Here is a 27,673-nt window from a genome sequence, read left to right on the forward strand (position 1 = left end):
TTTAATAGATATTAAGACTTAATTCTTAAATTTTTGTTCTGATAAACATAAAGAACCACTAGTGAACGATCTTGAAGTCAAACTTACATACACCACTGTTTTTTCTGAAATAATTTGAGTAGTCATTTAGGCATTTTTGCTATCTTGACTTCCTTCCATGTCTTAAACTTACAGCCTAGGTTTGTTACATACATAATTAACAAAATCTAATTCTTATTTTCTGTATTGTTAATTTCATAATTAATCAGTAATTAGAAAGTAACTCCTTTAGAATTTTATGCTGGTTTGTTTTCTGTCCTATTTTTCCATTATTGGTGCAGTTGGATCTTTGGTTCCACTGGCTTTTTACCAGTTTGCATCCTGTTTACATTTCAAACACATCAAAAGCAATATCTTTTGTCTGCTCCCTACCCCTATACCTTATTTTTATTTTGCTTTCATCCTAATACTGGCATTCATCTTCTTTTCATTTTATCTTTTCACTCACTAGCTAGAGATGATCGCTATGGAAAATCCTGCAGACTTGAAGAAACAGTTGTATGTGGAATTTGAAGGAGAACAAGGCGTTGATGAGGGAGGTGTTTCCAAAGAATTTTTTCAGCTGGTTGTAGAGGAAATCTTCAATCCAGATATTGGTAAATATTTTTGAATTAAGAATCTGTTTACCTAGGTTTGTAAATATTTTCAGTTATGAAGAGGAATAGAAGGAGATTTTGGTATGGATTACCCAGAATCACAAATAATGACTGAATATTGGGGCTTAGGGAATTGATCCTGCATCATTAATTTATTCAAGTTTGTATATTACTTAGCTAAATATTTTAATATGGGACGTTATCTCTTAGGTAAATAAAATAAAAAATACTTCAGAATGATAGAGTAGAACAATTGAAATTTTTTGCTCTTTTTTAGTCTAAAATATTCATCAAACTCACAGCATTTCTGAAATAAGAGTTTCATAGAATGTTGAGAATGTCTCATAAGTATATCATGCTCAGAGTTTGGGAACAGTGTCTGATATCACATTAATTTGGTTTACTTGCTTCAGGATTTCTTGGGTTTAATATTGTAATGTTCCAAACTTTTTGAACTCCAGAATCCTTTTTTTTTCACCCTACCTCTAATAGTATCTGCTTCCTAGAATAGTTTTCTTTGAACACAGTTTGGGAAAGACTGATCTATAATATGTCAGTCTGAAAGTGAAGAATTTGAATTTCACTGATAGACAAAGTTGGCAAAGTAGGACAGGAAAAAGATAACAGCTTCTTGGATAGTGTTCTTAACTGGATAATTCTGAACTTATTCAATTTCTGCATTTTAACTGATTATTGGGTTTGCTTTTAAAATTGAATGCTTAACAGAGGAAAGTAATTCCTCTAAAGATCGTAACTGTGAAGAGTGCAGCATAGAATAATGCAGATCATTTCTCTTATTTGAGAATTAATTTGTTAAAGCCTGCTGATTTTCAGTATGTACATTGAATTGACTTCTCTGTAATTGTTCTTAATCTACTTGTAAATGGAAGTAAACATTTTGAGTTCATAACAAATACAGTTAAGACCTGTGTCTGTACTCTAACTACTAATGTTTATTAATAATCAGAAGGCTATGGCATTTGTTCAAAGTAAACATAAAACCAGCCCTTGAAATAGAAAAGAAAATTAACTTATAAGCTTCCTGACTTTGTTTGTTGAATTTTAATTCTCATGTATCTAAAAAGTTAAGCGTTAGTTGTAAGTTACATTTATATTACACGCAGAAATACTTTTAAGGAAAAAATACACATCAAACAGTTTCACTTGATAGTAAAGCAATTGAAATGATGGCAGTAGAAATAACAAAATGGAGTATTTTAGAAGAGCCACCTTTTATGGACCAAAATGGAATCTCCTTGGACTCTTAAGATTATTAGAGTATTATCTTTCATACAAAGTTGAGAGTAGTGACCTGTGTAATTCACATTCTGAATAAGTTGTAGTTTATTGCTCTTGAGACCAAGAGGATGCATTTGTTATATTTCATCAGACTTATTAACTGTAATTATTTTTAACTGTTCTTGACCCTGTTAATACCATATTTATTATTAAATGAAGTTTTTAGCAATTCAATGGATATTACAACTTAGGCCTGTAATAAAGAAGTTGGAAATAAACTGGTATTCAAATATGATTTAGATAATTTATAAGGTGTTATTTCATGAATATTACTTGCATTAGAAAAATGTCTTAGCTTAATTCATGTTATTATGATCAAGGGGACGTAAGTTCATTTTATGTTTAACTTAAATGTGAAGATGAAGATATTTTTTAAAAAAATCTTATACATTGATTTACATACATGCTCTGTTGATTTCTAAAGTTTGTTCTATTGGAAATGCCCCTTTTCCAGACCTAATTCTTAAAATATTTTCATTCAGTTTCACCGTAGCAACTGAAAAAACATTTTAGCAAAATGGAAAAGGTTGGTAACTCAATTAAAATATCATTTAACCTTTATCCTAGGTATTTCTTGAATGGGGAGAAGAAATCTACTTTAGTAATGGTTATTCAGACTCCTATTTTTAAATGAGTGATACAAAAAAAGTTACCAAGCTTGTGTTTTAAATAGTGAAGGCCATGTGAAACTGAAAGAAGACTACAAATAGAAACTACTTCTGTTCTACTTATTGGCTCACAATAAATGGCTTTGGGTTTTTAATATAATCTAAGTTTATCAAGTTTACCTGAGTTTCATTAGTTGGCATCATTTGACTTTACTTGAAAGGTGCTGGAAAAACTACATGGAACCATTGTGCAATTTTGAAAAAACAAACTTTTCCTTAATGAAATTCAGAATTATTTTTAAAACACTGCATGTAGATTACATATGTTTCTATAAGCAAAACATTTTGAAAGTGTCGTAGCCTTTTTTCCTTTTGTTTTACATTTATTTTTTAACCATTCAGTGGTAAAAGTATGAGTGAAAATTAACTTTTTATTTGTTTTAGTAGATTAGAGAATTTCAATTTAATGAACATTTTCCCTGACTTCTTAGAAAATGCCACCAAAATGGTTTATTGTTTTATTTCTCTGGCTTCTTAAAAATATATGTTATCACTTGTCACAATTTATAACATTCATATATAATTTGCACTTTGGTTTCTTAAATGCTAATGTAATAGAGAAAAAAATGTTTGAATACCTGGTACATATAAGTTTACCTATGTGATTTTTATTTTTTATATTTTATATGTATAAATATTTCTTCATCAGTCTAATAAAATGTAAAACTAATATATTTTTTAAAATCATTTCTTATAGGTATGTTCACATATGATGAATCTACAAAATTGTTTTGGTTTAATCCATCCTCTTTTGAAACTGAGGGTCAGTTCACTCTGATTGGCATAGTACTGGGTCTGGCTATTTACAATAACTGTATACTGGATGTACATTTTCCCATGGTTGTCTACAGGAAGCTAATGGGGAAAAAAGGAACTTTTCGTGACTTGGGAGACTCTCACCCTGTAAGTCTTTGGTAATTTTTTATTCTCTCTTTCAGAGTTTATTTAAAAGCAAACATGAAGTTTAATTTATAGAAAAAATTTAAAGCTTTCACTTGGAATGTTTGTTAAAATTTATACCTAGTAAGATAAAGTTGTTTTAACCTGGGTGAAGTACCGTAAACATGTTATAACATAAAGGGGAAATTTATTATATATTGCTTTCAACAAGCTGGCTTTGTAAGATTGATTCTGTATAAAATCACATGAGATAGCCTGGTTATATCAGAGCTTCCTTGAGTAAAGGGGTTTGGTGGCTACAGTTAGTGTCTTTGTTTCTCTCCTCAGCCCCTTCCTAACCTTGAAACACCTCTGAGGTTCTCAGCACAGTGTGAGATCCACTGCTAAACAGGTGTTGTGAAGTTTCTCAGCAGAGAGCTGGACATCAGCAATGACTGGCCATGTTTAGCTTCTGTACTGTAAACTTTTGGAGGCCTGGCAGGGTTACTATCTTTGCTTTAATTCTTATTGTTAAAGGTGGTGTTGTTTTTTAAATTCTTTCACCAAGAAGAGTGATACAAACTGTTGTATTTTGTAGTTTTGTGATAGCCTTAATTTTCCATTTCTGATTGTTAGGTTCTATATCAGAGTTTAAAAGACTTACTGGAGTATGAAGGAAGTGTGGAAGATGATATGATGATCACTTTCCAGATATCTCAGACAGATCTTTTTGGTAATCCAATGATGTATGATCTAAAGGAAAATGGTGATAAAATTCCAATTACAAATGAGAACAGGAAGGTAATGTTTTTGTGTTATCTTTGTCTTTTGTTTCTTTATTAACAGAATTTTAAAGCATATATGCTTGTGATTTTTTTTTTTTCAATCCATACAGAGAAGTCCTGTAACCAAGTTCTTATAAGTGAGATAACTGCAGTTTTCTAAATCTTGGCTATAAATAAGCTGGTGTGAGGGCATATAGTTGGTCACTGAACAACTGTGGAGAAAGAGGACATGAGTAGGAGATGGTGAAGGGAAGTATAGTGTGATTATAAAGCAGGATTCAGGATGTTTCTCATGTTAGGCTGTAGGAGGGGAACCAGGCCTCATAATTAATGTCCTTATCATCAGGTGAACTGTAATTGATTTAATGTACACACAAATATATGTGCCTTAAGGACACTTATGGATATTTATTTATTTTAAGAGCTACACTTGTGGCATGTGGAAGTTCTCAGGCTAGGAGTCACATCGGAGCTGCAGCTGCTAGCCTACACCACAGCCACAGCAATGTTCATTCCGAGCCATGGGTGCAACCTACACCACAGCTCATGGCAATGCTGGATCCTTAACACACTTAGTGAGGCCAGGAATCGAACCCTCATCCTCATGGATACTACTTGGGTTTGTTACCACTGAGCCACAGTGGGAACTCCCTTGAAAACTATTCTTTAAATCAGTTTTGTGTTTTCTATTGACTAGAAGAGTTTGCATCTGGAAACAGAAAAACAGAACATAATGTGAAAATTATGAGATATATAAACCTTTTAAAAGCCTGTCTATTTTAATACAATTTTTGATAAAATATTATATTCACTGTTAGGATATAGAGTATATTTTCCATGTATGATTTGCTATATTAGCTTTTGCATCAAGTAAAATACCAATATTTTTGTTAAAATGGATACAGTAGGTTGCTTCCCAAATATTCTAGAATAGAAAACATGAGAATTTGAGGTTTGTTCATATTTAATACATTGTACTCTATTAAAAATGTTAGCTTTTATATGTTGATGTATACCTAGTCTAAACGTCTGTGTGTTTGCATACCTAAGGGAACCTCAGAATTGTATCAGTTTTGCCCAGCTTCATATTCAATCTTGTTTAATATCAAAACTGAAACTTACGTATATTATTAGTTTATTGTGTACTTGGCCTTTTTATAGTTTAATACTATCTGTTAGTCCAGTAGTTGCGTTTTGGTTATATAGCATATTATGACATTCTTGTGGTTAATGTTTTCTGCAGGAATTTGTCAATCTCTATTCTGACTACATTCTCAATAAATCAGTAGAAAAACAGTTCAAGGCTTTTCGGAGAGGTTTTCATATGGTGACCAATGAATCTCCCTTAAAGTACTTATTCAGACCAGAGGAAATTGAATTGCTTATATGTGGAAGCCGGGTAAGAAAGCAGAGGTCTGCAAAGTGTCATGTATTGATTTGTTTGTAATGATGTGATATAGAAGATGTTAAGACATATTTTCTTGAATTTGCAGAATCTAGATTTCCAAGCATTAGAAGAAACTACAGAATATGATGGTGGCTATACCAGGGACTCTGTTGTGATTAGGTGAGATGTTTAATTTTTAAAAGGAAGATTTAATTCATCTAAGGGTTGTGTGTGCTTTATGTTTTAGATCTTTACTTCCAGGTTTTACATCCCAAATAAGCAAACTCATAAGTTCTCAATCTATAAAATTAGAAGTGTATTTGTAATATAATTGCCATATTTTATTTTTAATTTTGTGATTTATTTCCTGAATGATATGTTTGCATTTTTTCTTCTGCAATGGGGGTATAAAAGTGTATAATATTCCTAGTGATTTTGATTAGAATGTGCTTACTACTGGCTGGAAGATGATGAAAATAGAACTACCACTTCTGAATATTTCTCCTTTCTTTTGAACTCTGTGAAATGTTACTTACGCTTATGAACCACACTTTGTGTGAAATAGTACATTCTTTAATCCTTATAACATGGCAAGATACATACCAGAATTTTTGTTTTACATCTGAAGAAACTGAGCTCCACATTCTCAGAGGAAGTAGCAGAGATTCCCAGTCTTAACTGCTTTCAAGCAAATGCTCTTGCTATGTACTATCTCTCTCTCTCTTTTTTTTTTTAACTACGATGTCAGATACTGAAAGACATGGGTTTCCTCCTCCCCTGCTAAGAGTGATAAAAGGGGACAAAGATGCTCTTTGGCAGTCAACTGGTGGAGTGAGATGAGAGGGTATTCCTGGAGGTTGTCTCTGAAGGTTATTGCTCTAAGACTCATGTATGTGAAAACTATAGTGAATATCTGTTGCACCTAGAAGTAAATAATATTTTGTTATGTAATTTATATTACATTGTTTTCTTTTGTTCTGTTATTTATTTTGTTTTCTTCATTCTGATTTGTAGGAAGTTACTGGTGTTTCCTCTCTTTAGCACTCTTTGTCATTTCTAGCAGAAGTCCTGGAACTTATTTTTAGCAACCACTGTTCTGCTGTTTACTTGAAGTTTCAAAGGTGACCCATAAAAGAATTGAGATAATGTTGTAAGAGGATAACCTCACTTGTGAGTCATAGTATTATCACAGCAGTATGTCCATTAGTGATGTTATTGATTGCAGATAGTTATGACTTTGTAGCGTATTAATGTTTCTCTGAGAATAATTAAAGACACCTTGTGCTGTTCTTTATGGAGAAGTTATTAAATTAAGAAAAATTAAGGTCTTAATTTTATTTCTATCTTTTATAACAATATAATTCCTGTTAGATATCTATCTTAAGATCCTATGATTGCATAGTTTGAAGGGCATATTAGTACTATGTGAAATGATAGCGCAGTGATAGCTTCCAACTCATTCTCACAGTTAATGATATTCTGAAAAATCTTTTACGATAAAATTCAACTTCTTAGTTTTGTCAACGTAAATGTGAAAAAATTCATTAAATAGAGTCTACAGCCAGTCAGAAGTTGAAGACTTAGAGTAGTGACTACATAGTACCAGGGGAAAGTGGCAATATTAGTATCTTGGTTGGGATTTATTTCACGTAAAGCATTCAGAGTTCATTAAAATGAAATAAATTAAAAACTTTGGGGGAGTTACCATTGTGGCTCAGTGGAAACAAACCTGACTAGTATCCATGAGGATGCAGGTTCAATCCCTGGCATCGCTCAGTGGGTCAGGAATCTGGCGTTGCCATGAGCTGTGGTGTAGGTTGCAGGTGTGGTTCGGACCTGGTGTTGTTGTGGCTGTGGTGTAGCTCTGATTTGACCCTTGGCCCTGGAACTGCCATATGCTACAGGTGTGACCCTAAAAAGCAAAAAAACAAAAACAAAAACAAAAAAAACCCACAAAACTTTGTTTAATACATTTTAACTAAATAGTAGCAGCATAACACTTACACACCGCTAGAAATAAAGGTGTTAATTTTTATTATAAAAATATAATTCTGCTGAAACTTTTACCAATAATAAAATATTGCAAATAATTTATTCAAAAAACCCTGTTTTAAAAATATGAATGTTTAAAAGTATAGTATTATTAAAACTGAGTGTGAAATGTTGAGTCACAAGCAAGTTTTTGTGTATATGGTTTCCAGTTGCTGATTAATAAGCTCTGCCTGATTTTATTTGTTTGACTACTAAGAAACTTGGAGATACTTTTAGATACCTCTTCCACTTTTTGGGGGTGAAAGTCAGGGACTGCGGCTTCTTTTGAAGTGATAGTTCTAGATTCAAACTTGACACCACTCCCTACCCCACTCTATTGATGTGATTAACTCCATTGAATTTTTCTATATTGTTAATCAATCTTCCATTCCTAGATAGATTCCCTCTTACTTGTGGTCCTTTAATTTATAAATATTTTGCTAACATTTTAAGAATTTTTTTTCTTTATCAGATAATCATCATGTTCAAGTTTAACATGAAGGTCTTGGCATACTTTTTGTGGATTGTGGTTCCACTGGTAAATTCAGTTTTCAGGACCTTTGTGGTGCTATTCTGGTCTGCTTAATTTATTTCATTCCACTGGGGCTTCTTCCACGGGTCCTTGATTGTTACTTAAAGAGGGTGAAATGAGCTTCCTTGCCAGGCAGAGCTCTGTGTTATATCAGACCCATGGAGCTGCAGAGTGCTTCCTGATTTGAAAAAAAATGTTTTCTTCTCATTCTACATATATACCTGTGATTTTTTTTCATCAGTAGGTGCTATTTGATTACTATGAAAAATAGTGCTATTTGAAAAGGCTTGATAAAATGTATTTAAATATTTTAAAGTAGGAAGTTCATGTAAAAATTTCAAAAATGACAATTGAGTTTGGCTTTTTAGTTATTTTTTGCCTTTTTCTGAATATTTTTTTTAAACTTAGGGATTTTTACATATATAATGTCTTTCACAGTCATTCTTTATGATATCCAAATTGTTTTTAACATAACACCATTAAATTTTGAAAATTTTACCTCACCTTAAACATTCTTAAGCCTAGATCTGAAATAAGCCATTTTTATAAGAAATCATTGGGAATGGCATTTGAAAGTGAATTTGGAGTATAAGGTGTTTTTTCTGTTTTTTTGTTTTGTCTTTTCTAGGACTGCACCTGTCGCATATGGAAATTCCCAGGCTAGAGGTTTAATCGGCACTGTAGCTGCTGGCCTACACCACTGCTCACGGTAACACTGGATCTTTAACCCAACCCACTGAGCTAGGCCAGGGATCGAACCCGCAACCTTGTGGTTTCTAGTTGGATTTGTTTTTTTGTTTGTTTTTTTTGTTTTTTTTGTCTTTTTGCCATTTCTTGGGCCGCTCCTGCGGCACATGGAGGTTCCCAGGCTAGGGGTCGAATCAGAGCTGTAGCCACTGGCCTACGCCAGAGCCACAGCAACGTGGGATCTGAGCCGTGTCTGCAACCTACACCACAGCTCATGGCAACGCCGGATCGTCAACCCACTGAGCAAGGGCAGGGACCGAACCCGCAACCTCATGGTTCCTAGTCGGATTCGTTAACCACTGCGCCACGACGGGAACTCCTCTAGTCGGATTTGTTAACCACTGAGCTGTGATGGGAACTCCCAAGTAAAAGGTTTTGACCTTTGCTGTTAAATACATCGTTTATAGGCCTTTTTTCAGGGGGTAGAGCTAGGAAGAAATTTTTTTCCATTATATCCTGGAAATCATCCCATATCAGTACAGGGATGTCTTCCACACTTCTTTTGTAAGGCTGAATACTGTCATATTGTGTAGATGGACATAGTGTCTGTTTCCAACCCTTTGCTATTAGAGGTAATATCATTGAATCATTTTATATGGATTATTCTATACATATGTTAATGCATCATTAAATTACTTAAAGTGAGATTGTTGCACCAAATGCCCTAAAAATTGCCAAATCCTCCTTCATAGCAATTGTGACATTTTTCCACTCCAACCAGTAATCTCTATCTAGTTTCCTACAGTTTCCCCTAATTTGTTTGCCTATCTGCCAGTTGAGAAATGGCATTAGAGTGGAGTTATAATTTGTGTTTTCCTCATTATGAATGAGGGTACGTATTTTTTCATATACTTAAGACCTATTTATATTTTTTATAGCATTGCTTATTTTGCTGCTTGGTCATTGTCATTTTTAGAATCTTTATATTAGGGAGATTAGCATTTGGATAAATTTGCAATTATTTTTTCCTAGTTATTTGTCTTTTGACTTTATTTACAGGTTTTTTTCTTTTTGGCAAATGAAAACTATTATGTTTTTGAAGTTAAATATTATGTATTTCCTTTTTTAAAATATTTATTTACTTGTTTCTGACCTCCTATGTACATAGTTGAAATTTTAGTCATATTGCTTTTCTTTTGGTTACCCTATAAATTAACCTTATTTCCAAGTTTATTTTGCTTATTTTTGAGTGTTCTCAATTCTGTTTCAGATTTGTCTGTCACTGATTTTCATATATGCTTATGTGGTCCAGTGCCTTGTGTTTGATAAGGGCTATTTTCATCAGCTACTTTTATCCCTTTACAGCTAGAAGCACTTCTGCCTCCCAGGGTGTCCTGTATCCCTTTCAGGCAAAATGTCTTCTTGAGACTGCCATTTTGGGTCCAAGATACTTTTCCTGTTGAAGTGCTTTAATAATCTGCGTTTATTAGTAGTACCCTTTTGGGGTGAATCTTAGCCTGTGTTATTCTGCACACCCCACAATTCCACATATCGGTTGCTACACTCTGCTAGTGTGGGCTCAGGTGTATATAAACTTCAGTTTACATGTCAGTTTGAGTTTGCTGCTGTATTTTCCTAGTTTTAACTTAGGTATAGATTATGGGTGATTTTTGTTGTATGTTCTCTCCTTTTTGTCCTGGTTAGGTTTTAGGAGATGTGAATGGGATGTGATTCATGCAGCTACCACTTTTTTTTTTGGTCGTCTTTTCTAAGGCCGCTCCCGCGGCATGTGGAGATTCCCAGGCTAGAGGTCTAATTGGAGCTGTAGCCACCGGCCTATGCTAGAGCCACAGCAACGCGGGACCCGAGCCGTGTCTTCGACCTACACCATAGCCCACAGCAACACCAGATCCTTAACCCACTGAGTGAGGCCATGGATCGAACCCACAACCTCATGGATCCTAGTCAGATTCATTAAGAGCCACGACGGGAACGCCACAGCTACCACTTTAATGTAGAAATACAGTAGCTCCTTTTTCATTTGCCGTTTTCTAAACAGTTGCATTCTTAATTCAGAATTTTAATATAAAACATAACACTTCTAGGAAGAGAAGAATTTTGTTCAGTAAAAGTGTTTTCATTATATAAATTGATAGTAACCCTAATATTTTAAGTTCTAATTTTTTAGGAAAAAATACAAACAGCACCTTAGTAATATAGCTGGACTAGTCACAGTGACCACTGCTGATCTCCTACTTCCTTCAGAATGTGTCTCCTCCACTCAGGAGTACCTGTTGGTCTGCCTCTTAAGGTGGTGCGGATTCACTTAGGCTTTAGAACAGTCCTGCAGGATGAGGAGGCTTCCGTGCCCTGACAGAGGGCTCTGGGCTACAGCAGACTTGGTTTTTCTTGCCAGTCACCCAAATGGAATTTCCTAAACTGTGGTATGATTTCTCCTTCCTGAGAAATATGCCTATATATTCCATGTCCAATTTCCTTTTCAACTTTGTTTGTTTGTCTAGATGAGTTTGTAAGAACTGAGGGTGGGGAGGATATTAGAGTGTCAGGGAAGGGAAGTGGTAAGATATTAGAAAGTGATCAGAATTCTAATAAAGCTGCTAACCTTTGTGAGAAGCCATGGCATTTCACCAACAAAAATACCAGCACTTTAGTAATAGAAATGATATACTGGAATACTAGAATATCAAAAACTAGAATTGTAGTTATGGATGTAGGAAGTGTGATGTTCTCTGCCAAGATTTTGGAAAGAATTTTTCAAATAAATATTCAAATGCATGCTCACCAATTGAAAATATTTTTAATTGTTTTCTAAAATCTTAAAAGTTTTTATCCAAGAATTAGTGTATATGTTAAATTTACGGATAATTTATTGCTCAAACAAGCATGCCAAGATTCTCTTGATGAGCTTGCATTTTGTTTTTAGAGTAAGTAAAACAAGCATCATTATAACATGACTTCTACAACACAGGTTTTAGGAATTCTAGGGATTAAATTATTCTCTTAAAACAACTGCATATGGCAGAAGTATCAGAATAATTTCCTCATCCTCCTTCCATACCACACACTGTTGATAAAAATGTTCTAGTTTGTATAAAAATTGTATACTTTTGTATTAGTACTTTTAGATGTATGGGTTGGTTTTTTGTTTGTTTTTCTTTTCCTTTTCTTCTGTCACTCATCTGTGTCACTTTTCCCCCAAATTGTGCAGGGACAAAACGAATAAAGAAGGAAGGCTAAATAAAATACAGACACCTGAAGACATCTAGAATTAATTTTTCAGAGTATATATTTCCTTTTAGTCATCTTCAGTTTTACAGGATTTGGTTTCGGATTTTGTCTTTTGTTCTTTACTGATTATATATTGTGAATATACCATAGTTTAATAATTTTCTCTTGTTGGACAGTTAGGTTTACCAGTTTTTACTGTTGAAGGTGATGTAATGATGAAATAAGCTTTTATATTAAAAAAAAACAAAAAAAAACAAACTGTTTTCCCTAAGGTAAGTTTGCATAAGTAGAATTCCTGGGTCCTAGATCACCAGGAATAATCTTTAGGGTACCTGATATTAACTTCCAAACTGTCTCTTATTATGGTTTTAATGCAAATCATAAATTTATAATGAATTCCAAACTAAAAAATCAGTTTTTTATCTTTTCTTATTAGGGAGTTCTGGGAAATCGTTCATTCATTTACAGATGAACAGAAAAGACTCTTCTTGCAGTTTACAACTGGCACAGACAGGGCACCTGTGGGCGGACTAGGAAAATTAAAGATGATTATAGCCAAAAATGGCCCAGACACAGAAAGGTAATTATTAAATTCTGACTATCTACAGAAAACTTTACATTCCATGCCACACATGTGAACTGTCCAGAAGCTTCTGAGCACTTTTGCAATTTTATATAGAAATGTCCAAATCACATCAAACATTAGTTAAAATTATTATGGAATTCACTTGATTTGGAATTTGTTAAATTGGTATGATTCATTTAATGGGCTGAAAAATTTTAATTGAAAGCCGTGTTATGTCATCTATTTAGAATGGTCAAACCGAGGCTCAGGAGATTGTCTGTTCAGTCCTAGATTATGCTAGAATCCTTAGTTTTGTAATCCTTCCATTTAATTGTGTTTTCTCTCCATTGTTTTAAATTAACATTTGATTTGTAGCAACCAAATAAATACACTATATGAGCATTAGTGTATTTAATAGTTTGTGTAGAAACATTTCTGTTAGTTTTCTGCATTATTTAATATTATTTGCTATTATCTGTGTTATTTGGTATTAATGTAAATTTATTTTTTATCAAATCATTTACATAGTCATACAGGAATATATCTAGTATGCATTAAAGAGCCCAGACTTTGAATTTTTGAAAACGAAGTTTGAATCAGTTATCTCCACCTTTGAGTAAGTTTCTTAACTTCTCAGTGACTTCAGCTCTATAGTGGGGAAACTGACATCTACTCTGTAGGTTTATTGTGAGAAAATTTAGTTAATTGAACTCTCAGGGTTCCGTGACCTAAAACAGTAACCTGGTATGTACTAACAAATTTGTGAATACCGTGTGTTATCATCAGCCACTGTCATCATCATTAGCATTGAGTAATTTATAAGATAAACTGATATTTAGTAGTTGCATGGCAAAAAACAAAAAGTTTATGACTTGCATTAATGTGTAGCCTGCAGTCAACCCATCTCAACATATATACCATCTAAAGTAGGATCATTTAATATTGAGCATATTTCCCATGACTTATTTTCCTATTTTTCCCCTTTCTCTCTATATAGGTTACCTACATCTCATACTTGCTTTAATGTCCTTTTACTTCCGGAATATTCAAGCAAAGAAAAACTTAAAGAGAGATTGTTGAAGGCCATCACTTATGCCAAAGGATTTGGCATGCTGTAAAAAAAAAAAAAAAAAAAAAAAATTAAAAAAAAAGGAAAAAGAAAAAAGAAATTTAAAATTTTAATAAATATAACAAAAGGGATAACATTGGTGGTGATAGTGTCCCAGTACAAAAAGGCTGTAAAATAGTGAACCACAGTAGTCACCTATGTCTGTGCCTCCCTTCTTTATTGGGGATATGTGGGCTGGAACAGCAGATTTCAGCTACTTATATGAACAAATCCTTTATTATTATTATTATTTTTTTCTGTGTGAAAGTGTTACTTATTCTTTCACTTGTATGTACAGAGAGGTTTTCTGAATATTTATTTTAAGGGTTAAATCACTTTTGCTTGTGTTTATTACTGCTTGAGGTTGAGCCTTTTTGCATATTTAAAAAATATATACCAACAAACTACTCTCCCAAGGAAAATATTGCCACCATTTGTAGACCTTGTAACCCTTTCAAGTATGTGCTATTTTTTGTCCCTGTATCTAACTCAAATCAGGAGCTGTATTTTTTTTTTTTTTTTAACAATTTGCTTTTGAAACTTGAAGTCTTGGAAACAGTGTGATGCAATTGCTGCTGTTCTAGTCCCCAAAGAGTTTTCTGTGCAAAAATCTTAAAATCAATAAAGATGGAAGGGAGAACTTGGAATGTTTAAATGCAGCCCTCAGAACTTTACTTTAGTAACAGCACAACAAAGTAAAAACAACTCATGCCACAGTATGTCTTCTTCATGTGTCTTGCAATGACCTGTTTCAGTAGCCAATCCTCTTTCTTAGTATATGAAAGGACAGGGATTTGTTGTTGTTGTTGTTGTTATTGTTGTTGTTGTTTTTTAAGTTTACTAGGGAAAAGTGCATTTGGCCAAAAGAATGGTAGTCAAACCTTTTGCAAGAAAGTTAGGAAGTTTGTTTATTATAAACATAAAAGCATGTGAAAGTGCACTTAAAATGAATTTTTTATTGTATTACCCGCATTTTTAATAGACAATCCAAAGTCTTCCCTTCATGTTGCCATCATCTTGTCTAATCAGCCATTTTATCAAGGCACATGATCAGTGTTGGAACACAATGGAAAGGATGGCTACTGTGCCTTGTTTTACTTAATCATACCGTAAGCAGAGACCTGGAAGTGAGTGGGACTGTTACTCTTAAGTCCTATTTACATTGTCTATCCCCAAAGATTAAATTTTATTCCAAAAAGTAAATGTTAAATATTACTTTCATGTACTTTGGAAAAGTACAGGCAAGTTTAAATTACTGGATATTCAGAAGTAAGTAGTTTCCCCTTTTTTAGTCTTCTGTGTCTGTGATGTTAATTTCTTTTATTGCAGTATAAAATAAATGGATTATGTATTTTTAACTAAGGAGAGACATATTGATATATCCTTTTATTACAAGCTGTAGCTCATGTGCTGAGCTTGTGCCTCTATGATTGTTATAACTGACTATGACAGATCAATCTGATGATTTGTTTGAAATTGGCAGGAAAAATACAGCTTTCAAATCATTGGAGAGGGAAAGAGGATGTCTTTCAGAATAATTTTAATTCTTTTAGTAATTGAGACTTAACTGTTGTGTACCATAATGCTAAATAAAACAGTGCCGTTTTTCACCATAATTTAGTGGAAGAAGAAGACAGTGCTTTCCATATTGTGATAAGGTAACATGAGGTTTTTCTGGGCCAGCCTTTAGAACACTGTTAAGGTATGTACACTACTTTGATGCAAGAGACTCTCATGCTACTACAGTCATCTGAAAAAGCTTCTCATTCCTGTGCTTCTTGTGTATAATGAAAGTGAGAAGAAGAGAAATCAAATACTCTGGGGGCGTTTTATATAATAAATTCGTGAAGAAATTTGTGTTCTTCGGTTCTCAAGTTTTATTATCACTACAGTATTGAAGTCTACAATTGTAATAACATCTGTGTGAAGTTTTGGAATGGTAATTGAGTATAGGTTATCAGATATAGAATTCACGTCAAATAGACTTTTAACCAAGAGTTGAAAATAAACCTACCCTTAAAAATATTTTAAGAGAAGAATTTATTGGTTGTCTATACTAACTCCTCTCATTTGCTTAGTAACTAATTATTCTGGGCATGTTACCACTTCTCTTATCATTATCTCCTTTTCACAACTGTTTATAAGAATGTCACTGAATAGTATCCTAAGGAAGAGAAAAAAAAGAATATTTTACTAATAGCTGTTACTCCCTGTACTCCAGATGTCACATATAGTTTTTTGCCTAGATACTCTGTTACATATTTTGGTTTTCTGTGAATCAGCCCACAATCACCAGGAAGCTCTGGAGGAAAAAAATAAACCATAAACTAAATTAATTGGTTTCCAAATAAAATACAAACTTTCTGTTATTTATCGTTATTATAGAATATTTCAAACGTGGCCTGTAGCCAAACTTTTCTGGAGTCTGGAGCTTCAGCATGAGTTGGATTTTCACCTACTTTCATGGACTGTGCTTAATTGTGTGATACAATCCAGTGACCACTTCCTGAGCTTTATTTTGGGATACATACCTATGTGGGGAGATGTATGAAATGAGGCTTTAAGTAGAACTTGCTGATGGTATTCATTTCCCCATTGACACAGATAATCTTATTAAAAGGACAGATGGTTATAATCTGGCAACAACACTCTGTTGCCATAAGAACATGACTGTACTGAGATTTCAGGACCCTTTAAGGATTTTTTTTCCCCAAGAATTTCAGGCAAACTGTCAGGAAGAAGGAGTGTTTTGCCAGGGCTACTCTATCTGTAGTCATGATCCCCTTACTGTTTCCCTTAAGTATATCTTTTTACCTTTCACCAGCTTCTAAGGTCCATCTCTTCCCTCCCTGCCCCTTCCCTGAGCTACCAGAGAATTCAGAAATAAAGTTACATTTGTTCCTTCTCTTGTCTTCTTTTACTCACACTGTTAGTGTATAAAGAATTTCCTGGGGAGACTAGTGAGTGTTGCTAGTGCAGAGTCCCAAGACTCTTCCTATTCAAGTCCAGTAAGTTGGCATTTTATTAACCACTGTAGGATAATTTTGGTGCATATGTCTCCCTATGAGAAATGCTGCTAAACCATTGCTGAGCCACTGAAAATGCTCTTCTGAAATATATTCAGCCTCTTACTTGCCAGTAAGAACTCTAACCTTGGCAGCACCCTGAACTTGGTTCAGCTGCTACCCTGACTGTTCTTTTTTCAGTTGGATGGATACTACTATAATTCTACTTAAAGTTCAGGTCTAATATTTGCCCAGTTCTGTCTGGTCAACCTCAAGCCCTCCTAAAGATTCTCCCCTAAATCTGTGTCTTCTGTTTAGTCCCTGTCCCTAGGATATCTGGTACCTCAAAATTAATACACTAAAAAATGAAAGTTATCCTGTGGCTCCACCTACCATTTACAATTGTCACAGCTTATATTTGTTCTTTCCCCTTCAGATCTCTCGAGTTGTACCACCTCCATTATACTTCCTTTCAGCCCCCTGACCCCCTGACTCGCCTGGATACTCCTAGTAGCCCTAATTCATATCCCTAACATCCTCTTCCACTCTTTTTCATTCTACTAAAAACACATTTTTTGCTAATTTAAATATTCTATGCCTCAACACTTCTTCCCCTTTGAATAAATCTCCAAGCTGTTGGTATTCCAGAGCCCTCCATAGGCTGGGACGTACCTAGCACCTGCTTTTCCAATTTTGCTGTCAGTTACAGGAATATCCTCCCTAAATCTCCACCTACATCTTCATTTACTGTGCTTATTTCATATTTCTTAAATAACTTTAAAAGCCAAAATTTTAAAAGTCCCTCACCCATAAAGACCTCATCAACCCCCATGTGCCTCTAATCTGACAGCAGTCCATACTTCTGTGGTAGTACTTGTTTGGTGGGGCACATTGTTTGAACAGTGAGAAATAACTGGGACTCACCCCTCCCTTTAAATATTACCTGGTATTTGGGCAGATTCTTGTGAGGGTCGTTTATCATTGTCTCTCTCCCATGTAGTAGTTACATAAAGACAAAGGATTAGCTCAATTTTTCTGCTGGCTTTTCAGAGTCACTACGTTATGAATGATTGAAAATGATTAAGCAAGCCGTAGAATGTTCAGTGAAGTGTCTCTTTTTTACCAAAGATGGCTGCTATCTCCCCATATCCCTCAGAAAGGTTTTGATTTTTAAATATTTGAATAATGATTAAAGCACTGGTTCCTGAAGAAAGTGGCTCCCCAAAATAACTGGCTCTGTCATTTCAGTCCATAAAAAGGTAGATTACTAAGGGGAAAGGATGAAGAGGACAAAGTCCTTGAAAGCAAGATTTCTCTGCGACTTCCTCAGTCCTGCTTTTTGGATGTGCGCTGGCAGCCAGGAGCCTCTGTAGAGTGAGCCCCTATGGTTACACCCTTCTCCCAGTGGAAATGGGAGCAGGTGTCTTAAACCATCCTGATGTTGCCAATCTCCCAAATATCACAGAGTAATTCTCTGTGAAATCCTGTGTTTTTTATGCTAAAGGAAGCTCTTATCATGATGAATGCCTGCTTCTCCAAAACTGTGTATAACTGTTGCTACAAACTGATGCCTAAATCTGGATTCTTAGATGCAGCTGAACAGGAACTGGAATAATTATCCTAGGTGTTTTCCTGTCTCCTGTGAACTTTAGAAAATGGGATGGGCATGTGTCTGGCTAAAATAGAGTACAGTGGTTAAGGGTGCAACCTTCAGAGTTGGATGATTGGGTATCAGTCTTTGCCCTGCCCTTCCCTCGGCTTGGATTGTTATATCCAAGCCTACCTGACTGCTGGTTATCTAGACTCAGTGAAGTTAAGATACAGATGTTAGCTAACCTGATACATGACAGAAAAGGAAATCCATTGAGAGGTTGTAGATGTTTGTCATGATTTATTTATTTTGCAGGAATTGACCCTCACCTACCTCAAAATGGAGAAGGGGTTCTTTCCCACATCTTTGTTTTTTCAATTAGGATGATAATTCACTTAACAGAATTTACCCTTTTAAAGTATACAGTTAGTGGCTTTTAGAATATTCACAAAACTGCAGCCATCACCATTGTGTTGTGTTTTCATTACTGCAGAAGGAAAAAAATCTTGTATGCATTAAAAGTGACTATTCCTTCCCACCCTCCAAGCCCTAAGGACAAATCTACTTAACTACTGTTTTGTCTGTAGACTTACTTGAGACATTCCATACCATTAGAATTATATAACATGTGGCCTTTTATGTTTGGCTTTTTTCACTTAGAACAATGTTTTAAAGGTGCATCTGTGTTGTAGCATGTATCAATACTTAATTTCTTTTTATGGCTGAATAATATTATATTGATATAACATTTTTGTTCATTTGGTAGATATTTGTGTTGTTTTCATTTTGGGGCTGTTACAAATACTATTGTGAACGAGTTTTTATGTGGACATGTTTTCATTTCTATTGATTATGTACATAGGAATGGAATTGCTGGGTCATATGCCCAGTCCTTTTGAGGAACTGCCAGCTGTTTTCCAAAGTGGCTGTACTTTTTTGCATTACTACCAGTGCTATGTGAATTCTAATTGCTCCACATCCTGGCCAACATTTATTAATCTGACTTTGATTTTAACCATCCTAGTGGGAGTCAAATGGTATCTCAGGGTTTTGATTTGCATGTTCCTAATGACTGATGATGTTGCACATATTAGCTTGTGGTTTTGGCCATTTGATCATTTTTAGAGAAGTGTCTATTCAGAACTTTTCTCTGTTTTGTGTTTGAGTTGTCTTTTTATTACCAAGTTCTTTATTCTGAATACAAGTCCCTTACCAGATAAGTTATTTGGAAATATTTTCTTTCATTCTTTGGATAATATTTTCACTTTATAGCTGATGTCCTTTGAAGTACAAAAGATTTTAATTTTGGTGATGTCCAAGTTTATTTTGTAGTTTGTGCTTTTTGTGTCATATCTAAAAAGTCTTAAGTGTCTTATAGTTTTAGCTCTTATATTTAGGTCTTTAATTCACTTTGGAAGGGTACAAAATGAAGCCAATTTCACTTTTTGGCATGTAATTAACCAGTTGTCTAAGCACCAGTTTTTGAGCCACTGTTATTTCCCCTGAATGGTATTGGTACTCTTATGGAGAAATAATTAACCATAAATAGACTTTATTTCTGGGCTCTCAGTTTCATTCCATTGACCTATATGTCACTTCTTATGCTGATACTGTATTGTCTTGATTACTATAGTTTTGTGTAGTAAGTTTTTAATTTGGGATGTGAGTCTTCCAACTTTGCTCTTTTTCAAGGTCAGTTTCGCTATTCTGGGATCCCTTGCAATTTCATGTGAATTTTAAGGTCAGCTTATCAATTTCTACAAAACAGGCAGCTGGAATTTTGATAGAGATTGTGTTGAATCTGTAGATCAATTTAGAAAATATCATTAATTTAACAATATAAAGGTTTCCAATTCATGAACATGGATGTCTTTGCATTTATTTAGGTCTTCAATTTTTTAATTGATGTTTTATAGATTTCAAGCTTAGATTTCCTTGGTTAAATATTTTCCTAAATGTTTTATTCTTTTTGATACTATTATAAACAACTATTTCATTTTCAGTTTCATTTTTGGGTTGTTTGTTGCTAGTTTGTAGAAATACAAGTAATTTTTGCATGTTAATAATTTATCCTATAGGTTTTCTGAACTAGTTTATTTGTTGTTTTTTCTTTATTTTTTGATGCCTTTGGATTTTCTATATCCAAGATTATGTATCTGCAAATAGAAAGTTTTATTTCTTTCTTTTTCACTCTGGATTCTTTTTTTTTCTTTTCTTTTTTTTAATTTTTTTTTCCCCCTAAGTACTCTGGCTAGCACCTCTATTCCAGTATTGAATAGAAGTGGCAAGAACAGATATCTTAGTCTGGATTTTAGGAGGAAAGCATTCAGTCTTTCACCATTGAGTGTGATACTAACAGTAGGTTTTTCATGGATGCTTCAAGTTGAAATTTTTTTTGTTGTTCCTAGTTTGTTGAGTGTTGGATTTTGTCAGATGTTTCTTCTGTGTCTATTAAGATGGTCGTGTGATTTTTGTCCTTTATTTTATTCACAGAAAAATATTGATGGGTTTTGGTATATTGTGCCAACTTTGCATTCCTGGGATAATCCTACATGTCCATGGTACACAAACCTTTTTATATGCTGCTGGATTCGAATTGCTAGTATTTTGTTTGGAATGTGCATCTGTGTTCATAAGAAATAGTAGTTTGTGGTATTCTTGTTAAATCTTTCGATGTTTTTGATATCAGGGACATTCTGGTCTCATAGAATGAGTTGGGGGGCTTCCCTTCATCTTAAACTCAATGAAGTATGTTTCATGTGAACCTGTGGCCTTGACTCTTTAATCCACTTATGGACCTTGTCCCTATGATCTTAGATCTTGGGGATTCTTCCTGGAAAGGGTCCTTTGGTAAGATAGGCTGAAGGCAGATAAATAAAAGGCACATCTACCAATGATGAGGCCGAGTGTAGGGCTCAAAAAGATTGATAAGATTGGAACAGAAAAGATCATGAGTGACCTTGTAGGCATACCAGGCACTTTGGATATTGAAATGCAAAGATGATTAATTTCACATTTTATGAAGGAACTGGAGGAGCATAAGTGCCCTGTGGCCTTTTGTAGTTAGGAGACTAGTGCTGTAATCCTAGAAAGGCATATTAAGAGCCTGAGGATAGAAGGGATGGCACAGTCTAAAAGACATGTCAGGGGCTGGCACGAGGTAACTGATTAGATATTCTTGGAAGAGCCAAGGCGTCAAAGACAACTCTGGTTTGGCTGACTGGATAGGTAGTGGTGGTGTTGGGATCTACAGGGAAAAGGAGCAGGGTTTGGAGGGAATGTTAGTACAGCTGGGTCATGTTTTAGTTCAGGTGTCTGAGAGATATGCAAGTGGAGCTGTTCACAAGCAGTTAAAGAAATACAGATCTTAAAAAAAGGCCTACATATAAGATTATAATGTATGACTTCATTATAGATGAACCCATAGTCACCAGGGAAAGGTAATAAAAGGAGGGAAAAAGAACATGGACAGAATCCCTGGAAAATGCTAGCATTTAAGAGTTACACAAGGGACTCTTAGTAAAGGAAAATGAAAAACAAGTTTTATTTGCTTGTTTTTGTGCTCCACTAGAAACCAAGCTTCATGCAGGCAGACTTTCTTGGTCATGGCTATGCCTTCAGTATCTACAGCTGAATGAAAACAAGGTTTATGGAACATATATTTACTTTCATCACCGGAAGATAAATTAACTGAAAACACTTCAAGACTTTTGAAATGTGATATGTATTAACTCAAAAATCATTAATTGCAGCAAATGTCCACCTTTCAGCACTCATCACTGCCTTAACACTGTTGGGTTTGACCCCCTTATCAGTGGGTCAGAAAGTTCACAGGGGTTAGATCAAATCTGTTTTTCGAGGCAGCCTAAGAATGCAACTTTGCCCTGGAGATAATCACCAAGGGTAGGAAACTAACCTCCAAGTACTTCAAGCTGAGAATTAGCAGGAGAATCCTAGCTCACCACAGCTACAGTGTATACTTGGGCCTGTCAAATGGAAGTTAGCCCATTAACTCAAAATGCATTTCAGAATTACCCCTGTGCCCTTGCATCCTGCACCTAAAACCAGAGAAAATGCCATTTGCCTTCAATATCTATTGTTGATAGGACTGAAATATTTTTCAAATTTAAACTATTCTCCAGAATGTTCATCATAATTCTAAATAGCCTTTCATTGTATATCTTTTTGCTTACTTCATTATTGCCCAACTTTCTCCTTAAATTCTCCATGGGAGTAGGAATGTGTCTTTTTTCTTCACCCCAGTGTTCAGTTTGTTGAATGAATGCATGAATGAAATTTGTAAAATCAAAGGTTTGTCAACTGGACTTCCAGATCGCCACAGAAACTGCCAGTAAAAGTAGTATAAGAGTTATTCTTGCATGTAAAGAGGGATCTTGAATGGAGCTTTTCTGGCATTCAAGTTCATCTGTTCATTCTGGCATCCCACTGTTCATAGCCATATATTGCTCTTATGAATGTAGCTGGTTTTGGAAACCAGTTTTTCGTATATTCTTAAGAAGGTGGTGAGTAAACAGTCACATTTTCCTAAGTAACTGTAGTTTTATGAGAGCTTCTTTATTTCTCTCTAGCCCATTCCCCACCTCTCCTTCCCCACTCTAAAATCACACTTGTAATCCCCTTGTTTATGTAAAGGTGGCTTTGTGTTTCATATCACAACCACTGATGTGCTTTCAATAGGTCCATGCAAGTAACTTATAGAGGAAATTAGTAAAATTCACACTGAATCCACATGAAGTGCATGCAGTCGTTTGGGACAGTGCAAACCATTTCAGGGGACAGGAGTAGCGTCTGCCTGCAGATCTGATTTCACAGGTGACATTAAGCCAGCACTAACTTAGCCATGTGCTATATAACATGAATTCCACTTTCTTAGGTCATCTTTGCTGTCATCATGGGACTTAAATATTTAGGAAATGCATGAAAATAATAGAGCCCTACCATTCATTATTCATATAAATGTAAAAGTACCACATCTATATATATTTGACATATGACCATCTAGTTGATAACGAAAAATTTTAACTGCTGATACTACCTCAGAAAAAAAGTCTGAAATGTTAACTGACTCCTGAAAGGACAAGAGATTGAATATGTTTTATTTTGCTCAGGAGCAGCCATCCAATATCTACTTTTGTGACAAGACAGTTGTCAAGCTGTGAAGCACTTTACTCAAGATTATTCTGGTCATTATATTATATAAATTTAAATAAAGCTGGAAACCAGAGCCTCCCCCTTCCACTCAGTGCTCTTGCCACATCATCAGGCCATGTCAGCCTGCTTCGGTCAGCATTTCTTTGCTTAACTAAATGTAAAAAGCTCCCCATAGGGCTTGCCTGCCACAGACAGGGTGCAGAGGGAGAAGAGAGAAAGAGCGAGATCTCATAATTTTCAAGTCAACTAGTTTTCATTTGTTTGGTTTTATTGTAAAAGCTTAGAAACTAGAGCAAGGTTCTTATTCCTGTTCCCTCCCCATGCCCCTGAAGAAACAAATTTGCTAACATTCCCCAAATTATTGTCTTTTACTCTCTTTTTACAGTAAGAGCATTACTGGCAAAAAGTTTCCCAGAATCATGTTCCTCTTAGATATTCCTCCTTGATGCGGAGACGAAGGCTTGCGTGGGAAGCTCCAGACGCGCGGGCCCAGCCCAGCCTGCTCTTCCTCTGCTACTCGTGCTTGCTGCTTGTCTCCGTGTCTCCATTTGAAGGGCTTCAGGTCCACTTTCTTACTGTTAAATCCTGCCTTGATTGTCATATTTTTATAGAAGAGGAAAAGCATTTTCTCCCTGAGTTCCGGAGCAGTCTTGAGGTCAGGGGTAAGATTTTTCTTGGTAAGTATTAAGAAGTAGTTGTGGATTGATAACGGGGTGGAAAGGGGAAGGGTGCTTTAGGAAAAAAGATGTTTGTTCTTGGTGATGGAATTGCTTCCAGTTTGTTTTCTGATCTCTTCGAGAACAGTTTTCTGCCTTCTTCCTGCACCCTGTGTTCTGATTCCTGGAGCATGCAGTATTGCTTCATGGCCTTTCTCCCATGGGCTGTGCAAAGTGTAATCTTGAAAGAGAAAACATGTGGGCTGTGGTAGACTTTGGATTCTGTCTTCCATAAACTTGGCTTTCTCACTCATGAGAAACTCCTGCATTAAGCTGTCTTGGATCTGGGTCAGCAGTACCTGGTCCATTTGTACATTCTCTGGGCCATGTGGGTTGTTCCTGGGTCTTGGCCTTTTCTTCTTGGAGTGCTCCCCACTCCTTTCTCCATAGACTATGTATTTAAGAAGCTTGCCTTTTGATTTCCTGCTGATGGCTGGATCTTGGAGGTGACTCTGCATAGTCTTCGAGGGCCTGGTGGGGGAGTCTTTCACCATCGCTTCTCCCTGCAGTGGTGGCCTGCTGTCCACAGGAAGCTGTCTCGGTTTTGCTCCCTGCTCTGGATTATCCAGAGATGCTACAGATAAAACCAGAGCTGATTTGCCCTCCCCTCTGGAGGGAGACCACCTTATTTTTTCACATGTCCTCCTACTTTCATCCTCGGAGTGTGGCTTTAAGGTTGCCCTAGAAGCTGTGGGTGGGTAAATCCTGTCCTTGTCCAGGCCAGCTCCAAAGAGAACTGTGCTCTTTTCCCAGCCTCTCCTGTTCTGCACTATCGCCTTCACTGCTGCCTCACTGTCATCCACCAAGGTGGTGGTGTAGTTAGACAACTTATTCCTAGAGGTAAGACGTTTGACCAGGTCCTTGTTGCCTAGTAACTGTGCATGTGCCAGCTCTGACCTTTGGAGCTTTGAGTGGCATTTTTTATAAAAGGCTTTCTGCTCCATTAGCCAGGCGTTAGCTTCATATTTCTTCATGGAGTCCAGAAAACTGAGTTTCTTTTTCAGCATATTCTCTTCTTTCCAGTTGAAGGACAGAATTGAGTAGGATTTCTCTGTTTCCATAAGCTTTATATTCTCTCCAAGTATGGAATAGCGCCTGTTTCCCTGATTCTTGGTGCTGTCCAGCAAGCTCTGATTGTCACTCTGTTGATGGTTTTTCCATGAGCTGCCCAGTTGGGTCTGGGGATCCGACATCTCTCCCCTTACCTGGGGACCTGGCAGCCAACATGCTGTCAGCAGACCTGTGAGGGAACTCAGTGACCTGTGGGCACTGTGACCACAGGGTTCTATTCTAGGCTCCAGCGTTTGTTGTTAAGAACTCTGGATGATCAAGGCATAGAGTCTGGTGGCCAAGCACTTCTAAGGACAGAGGTCCTAAGAGGCTTCTCCACTGATCTGTTTACCACAGGTCTGGTTTCCACCTGAGAATTGTCCCCATTCCAAGGGGAAGGAGGCTTAACAGCCATACACCCTGTCTTTCTCTGAGTGATAGGACTTGAATTGGCAGGGGCAGGGATGAAAGGCCCCATGTGTTCACTTTTCAGTCTATTATAACTGTTAGAAATTTCTTAATTTTAGTTCCCCCTCTCCCTCGCAGGTGGTATTAGGAAGTTTTTAATAAGATTATTAACAGAGATAATGAGATTTAGAAGTATAATCTAATAGGAAAACTTTTATGTAAGTGGTAGAAAAAATACTTTTTATGGTTTTATTGTATGACTCAAGGATGAAATTGGTTAATTGGGTGAAGTTGGGCCATTTCTTTAATTGTGTTAATAATATATTCTTCAAATTTAAGGGGGGTGGTAGGAAGGAAGGTGGTAGAGGAGGAAGAAAAAGAAAAGATAATGAACAAGGATAACTTTATTGAAGGCACATCAGCTGTTGACAGTCTGTCCCTGGATCTTGAGCTCAACAAATGTGGGCCTAACCACAGACCTTTTCTAGGTAGCCTCAGACAGGGTGACAGCAGGGTGGGTCACAAAACCTGCTAGATGGTGATGGTGCCAGCCTGCAGAAGCTCCCAGTTTCTAATTCTGGTATTCCTCAAACCATAGCCCAATTTACATAAGCACCTTAAAATAACTTGCTGCATTTGTTCCACCAGGAATTTAAGTGTGTTTATGACCACTTTACAACTCAGAATGTTACTTGTTAGAGATTCTTTCTCTCTCTCTCTCTCTCTCTCTCTCTCTCTCTCTCTCTCTCTCTCTCTCTCTTTTGGTGGCTGCACCAACAGCATGTGGAAGTTCTCAGGCCGGGAATCGAACCCATGCCACAACTGGGACTTGAGCCACTGCAGTGACAATGCTAAATCCTTAAACCACTGCACCACAAGGGAACTCCTAGGATTTCCTTTTTTTTAAATGACTTATCTTTTTAACAACTACAGCCTTCCTCTCCTTAGGGATCCATTGATTGTTGCCCATGTAGTGTGTAAATCATCTGTCCCCTTACTCTTCCTTTTATCCCACTTACTTCCGTTTCCCAATCCATCCTAAACTCTCCTCAAGACCAGCACATTCACAACCTCTTTTATGCAAACATTATATACCTGAAGTAGTGCTGAGACTTCTTCAGCACATCATACCTTCTCAAAATCTTAGACTTCCTCTGTGTTTGTTCCCCTTAAGAGTTAACTGCTTTCATAAACTTTGTTGTATAACACAACACATTGATAGCTCTCTCACCTACCCAGATCTTATCCTTTTACTTATACAAATACCAATGTACCCTAAATATTAGTGAAATTAAATTTTATAAGTGATTTGTGATTTTTAATTAGAAAATATATAAATGTGAGTTTTCATGAACTCAGGTTCTCCTCCCCCCCCCCCCCCCCAATATCCAGGCCACCTTCTCTCAATGGTTATCATTCAGTTTGGAGGGCTGACCTCAGAACTATGCCCAGCCACAGGGGTAGATAGATACATCTAAGCCAATCTGGATAATGCCACCTGCCTTGCCACAGTGGTTGGCTTAGGTTGGGACCAGCCAAAACTATTAAGGGCCTCTCAGATAAGACAGGATGTTTACTGTGGCTTGGGGAAAAGAGCATGTTTCCTCTGACATGGATTTTGGGAAGCAACATGCAGCCTGAACAAGAAAGCATTTTGTTCCAGTGGCTGTTGACTCCAACTGGTGTCATCAGCCTTCCTACACCCAAGGCATCTAGCCTTGAGATGATGGTGACCCATGGATGGTTGTGTAGAGAAGCAGAACCCAGATTTTAAATCACATTGCTGAGCCATTTCATCAAATCATCCCAGAAGTCTTTAGCTAACAATATCTTACTGACATAAATTCTTACTCAGCAAAGTATCAGAACTTCTTGGTAGGGGGAAGTGACTTTGTGAGAATGATGT

At 36.0% G+C, this 27,673-nt stretch overlaps 1 protein-coding gene across 11 annotated transcripts in view; it reads left to right on the plus strand.

Annotated features, from left to right (window-relative positions):
- Nucleotides 1-16,115, plus strand: part of UBE3A (ubiquitin protein ligase E3A) — a 100,111-nt gene extending 83,996 nt beyond the window's left edge. For 9 of the 11 annotated variants that reach the window (XM_084997436.1, XM_013999067.3, XM_084997347.1 and 6 more), the window contains 7 exons: nucleotides 491-635; nucleotides 3,300-3,505; nucleotides 4,118-4,282; nucleotides 5,510-5,665; nucleotides 5,760-5,833; nucleotides 12,589-12,732; nucleotides 13,715-15,850. In XM_084997436.1, coding sequence (XP_084853562.1) covers nucleotides 491-635; nucleotides 3,300-3,505; nucleotides 4,118-4,282; nucleotides 5,510-5,665; nucleotides 5,760-5,833; nucleotides 12,589-12,732; nucleotides 13,715-13,835 — 1,011 coding nt within the window. In that variant the 3' untranslated portion in view covers nucleotides 13,836-15,850. 11 annotated transcript variants of the gene reach the window in all.
- Nucleotides 16,116-27,673: the final 11,558 nt, after the last annotated feature.

The sequence above is a fragment of the Sus scrofa genome, chromosome 1 (genome assembly GCF_054392235.1).
Source record: "Sus scrofa isolate SSC_HxYL_T2T_F1_AM1 chromosome 1, Sscrofa_HxYL_maternal_Yorkshire_Landrace_v2.0, whole genome shotgun sequence".
Lineage (NCBI taxonomy): Eukaryota > Metazoa > Chordata > Mammalia > Artiodactyla > Suidae > Sus > Sus scrofa.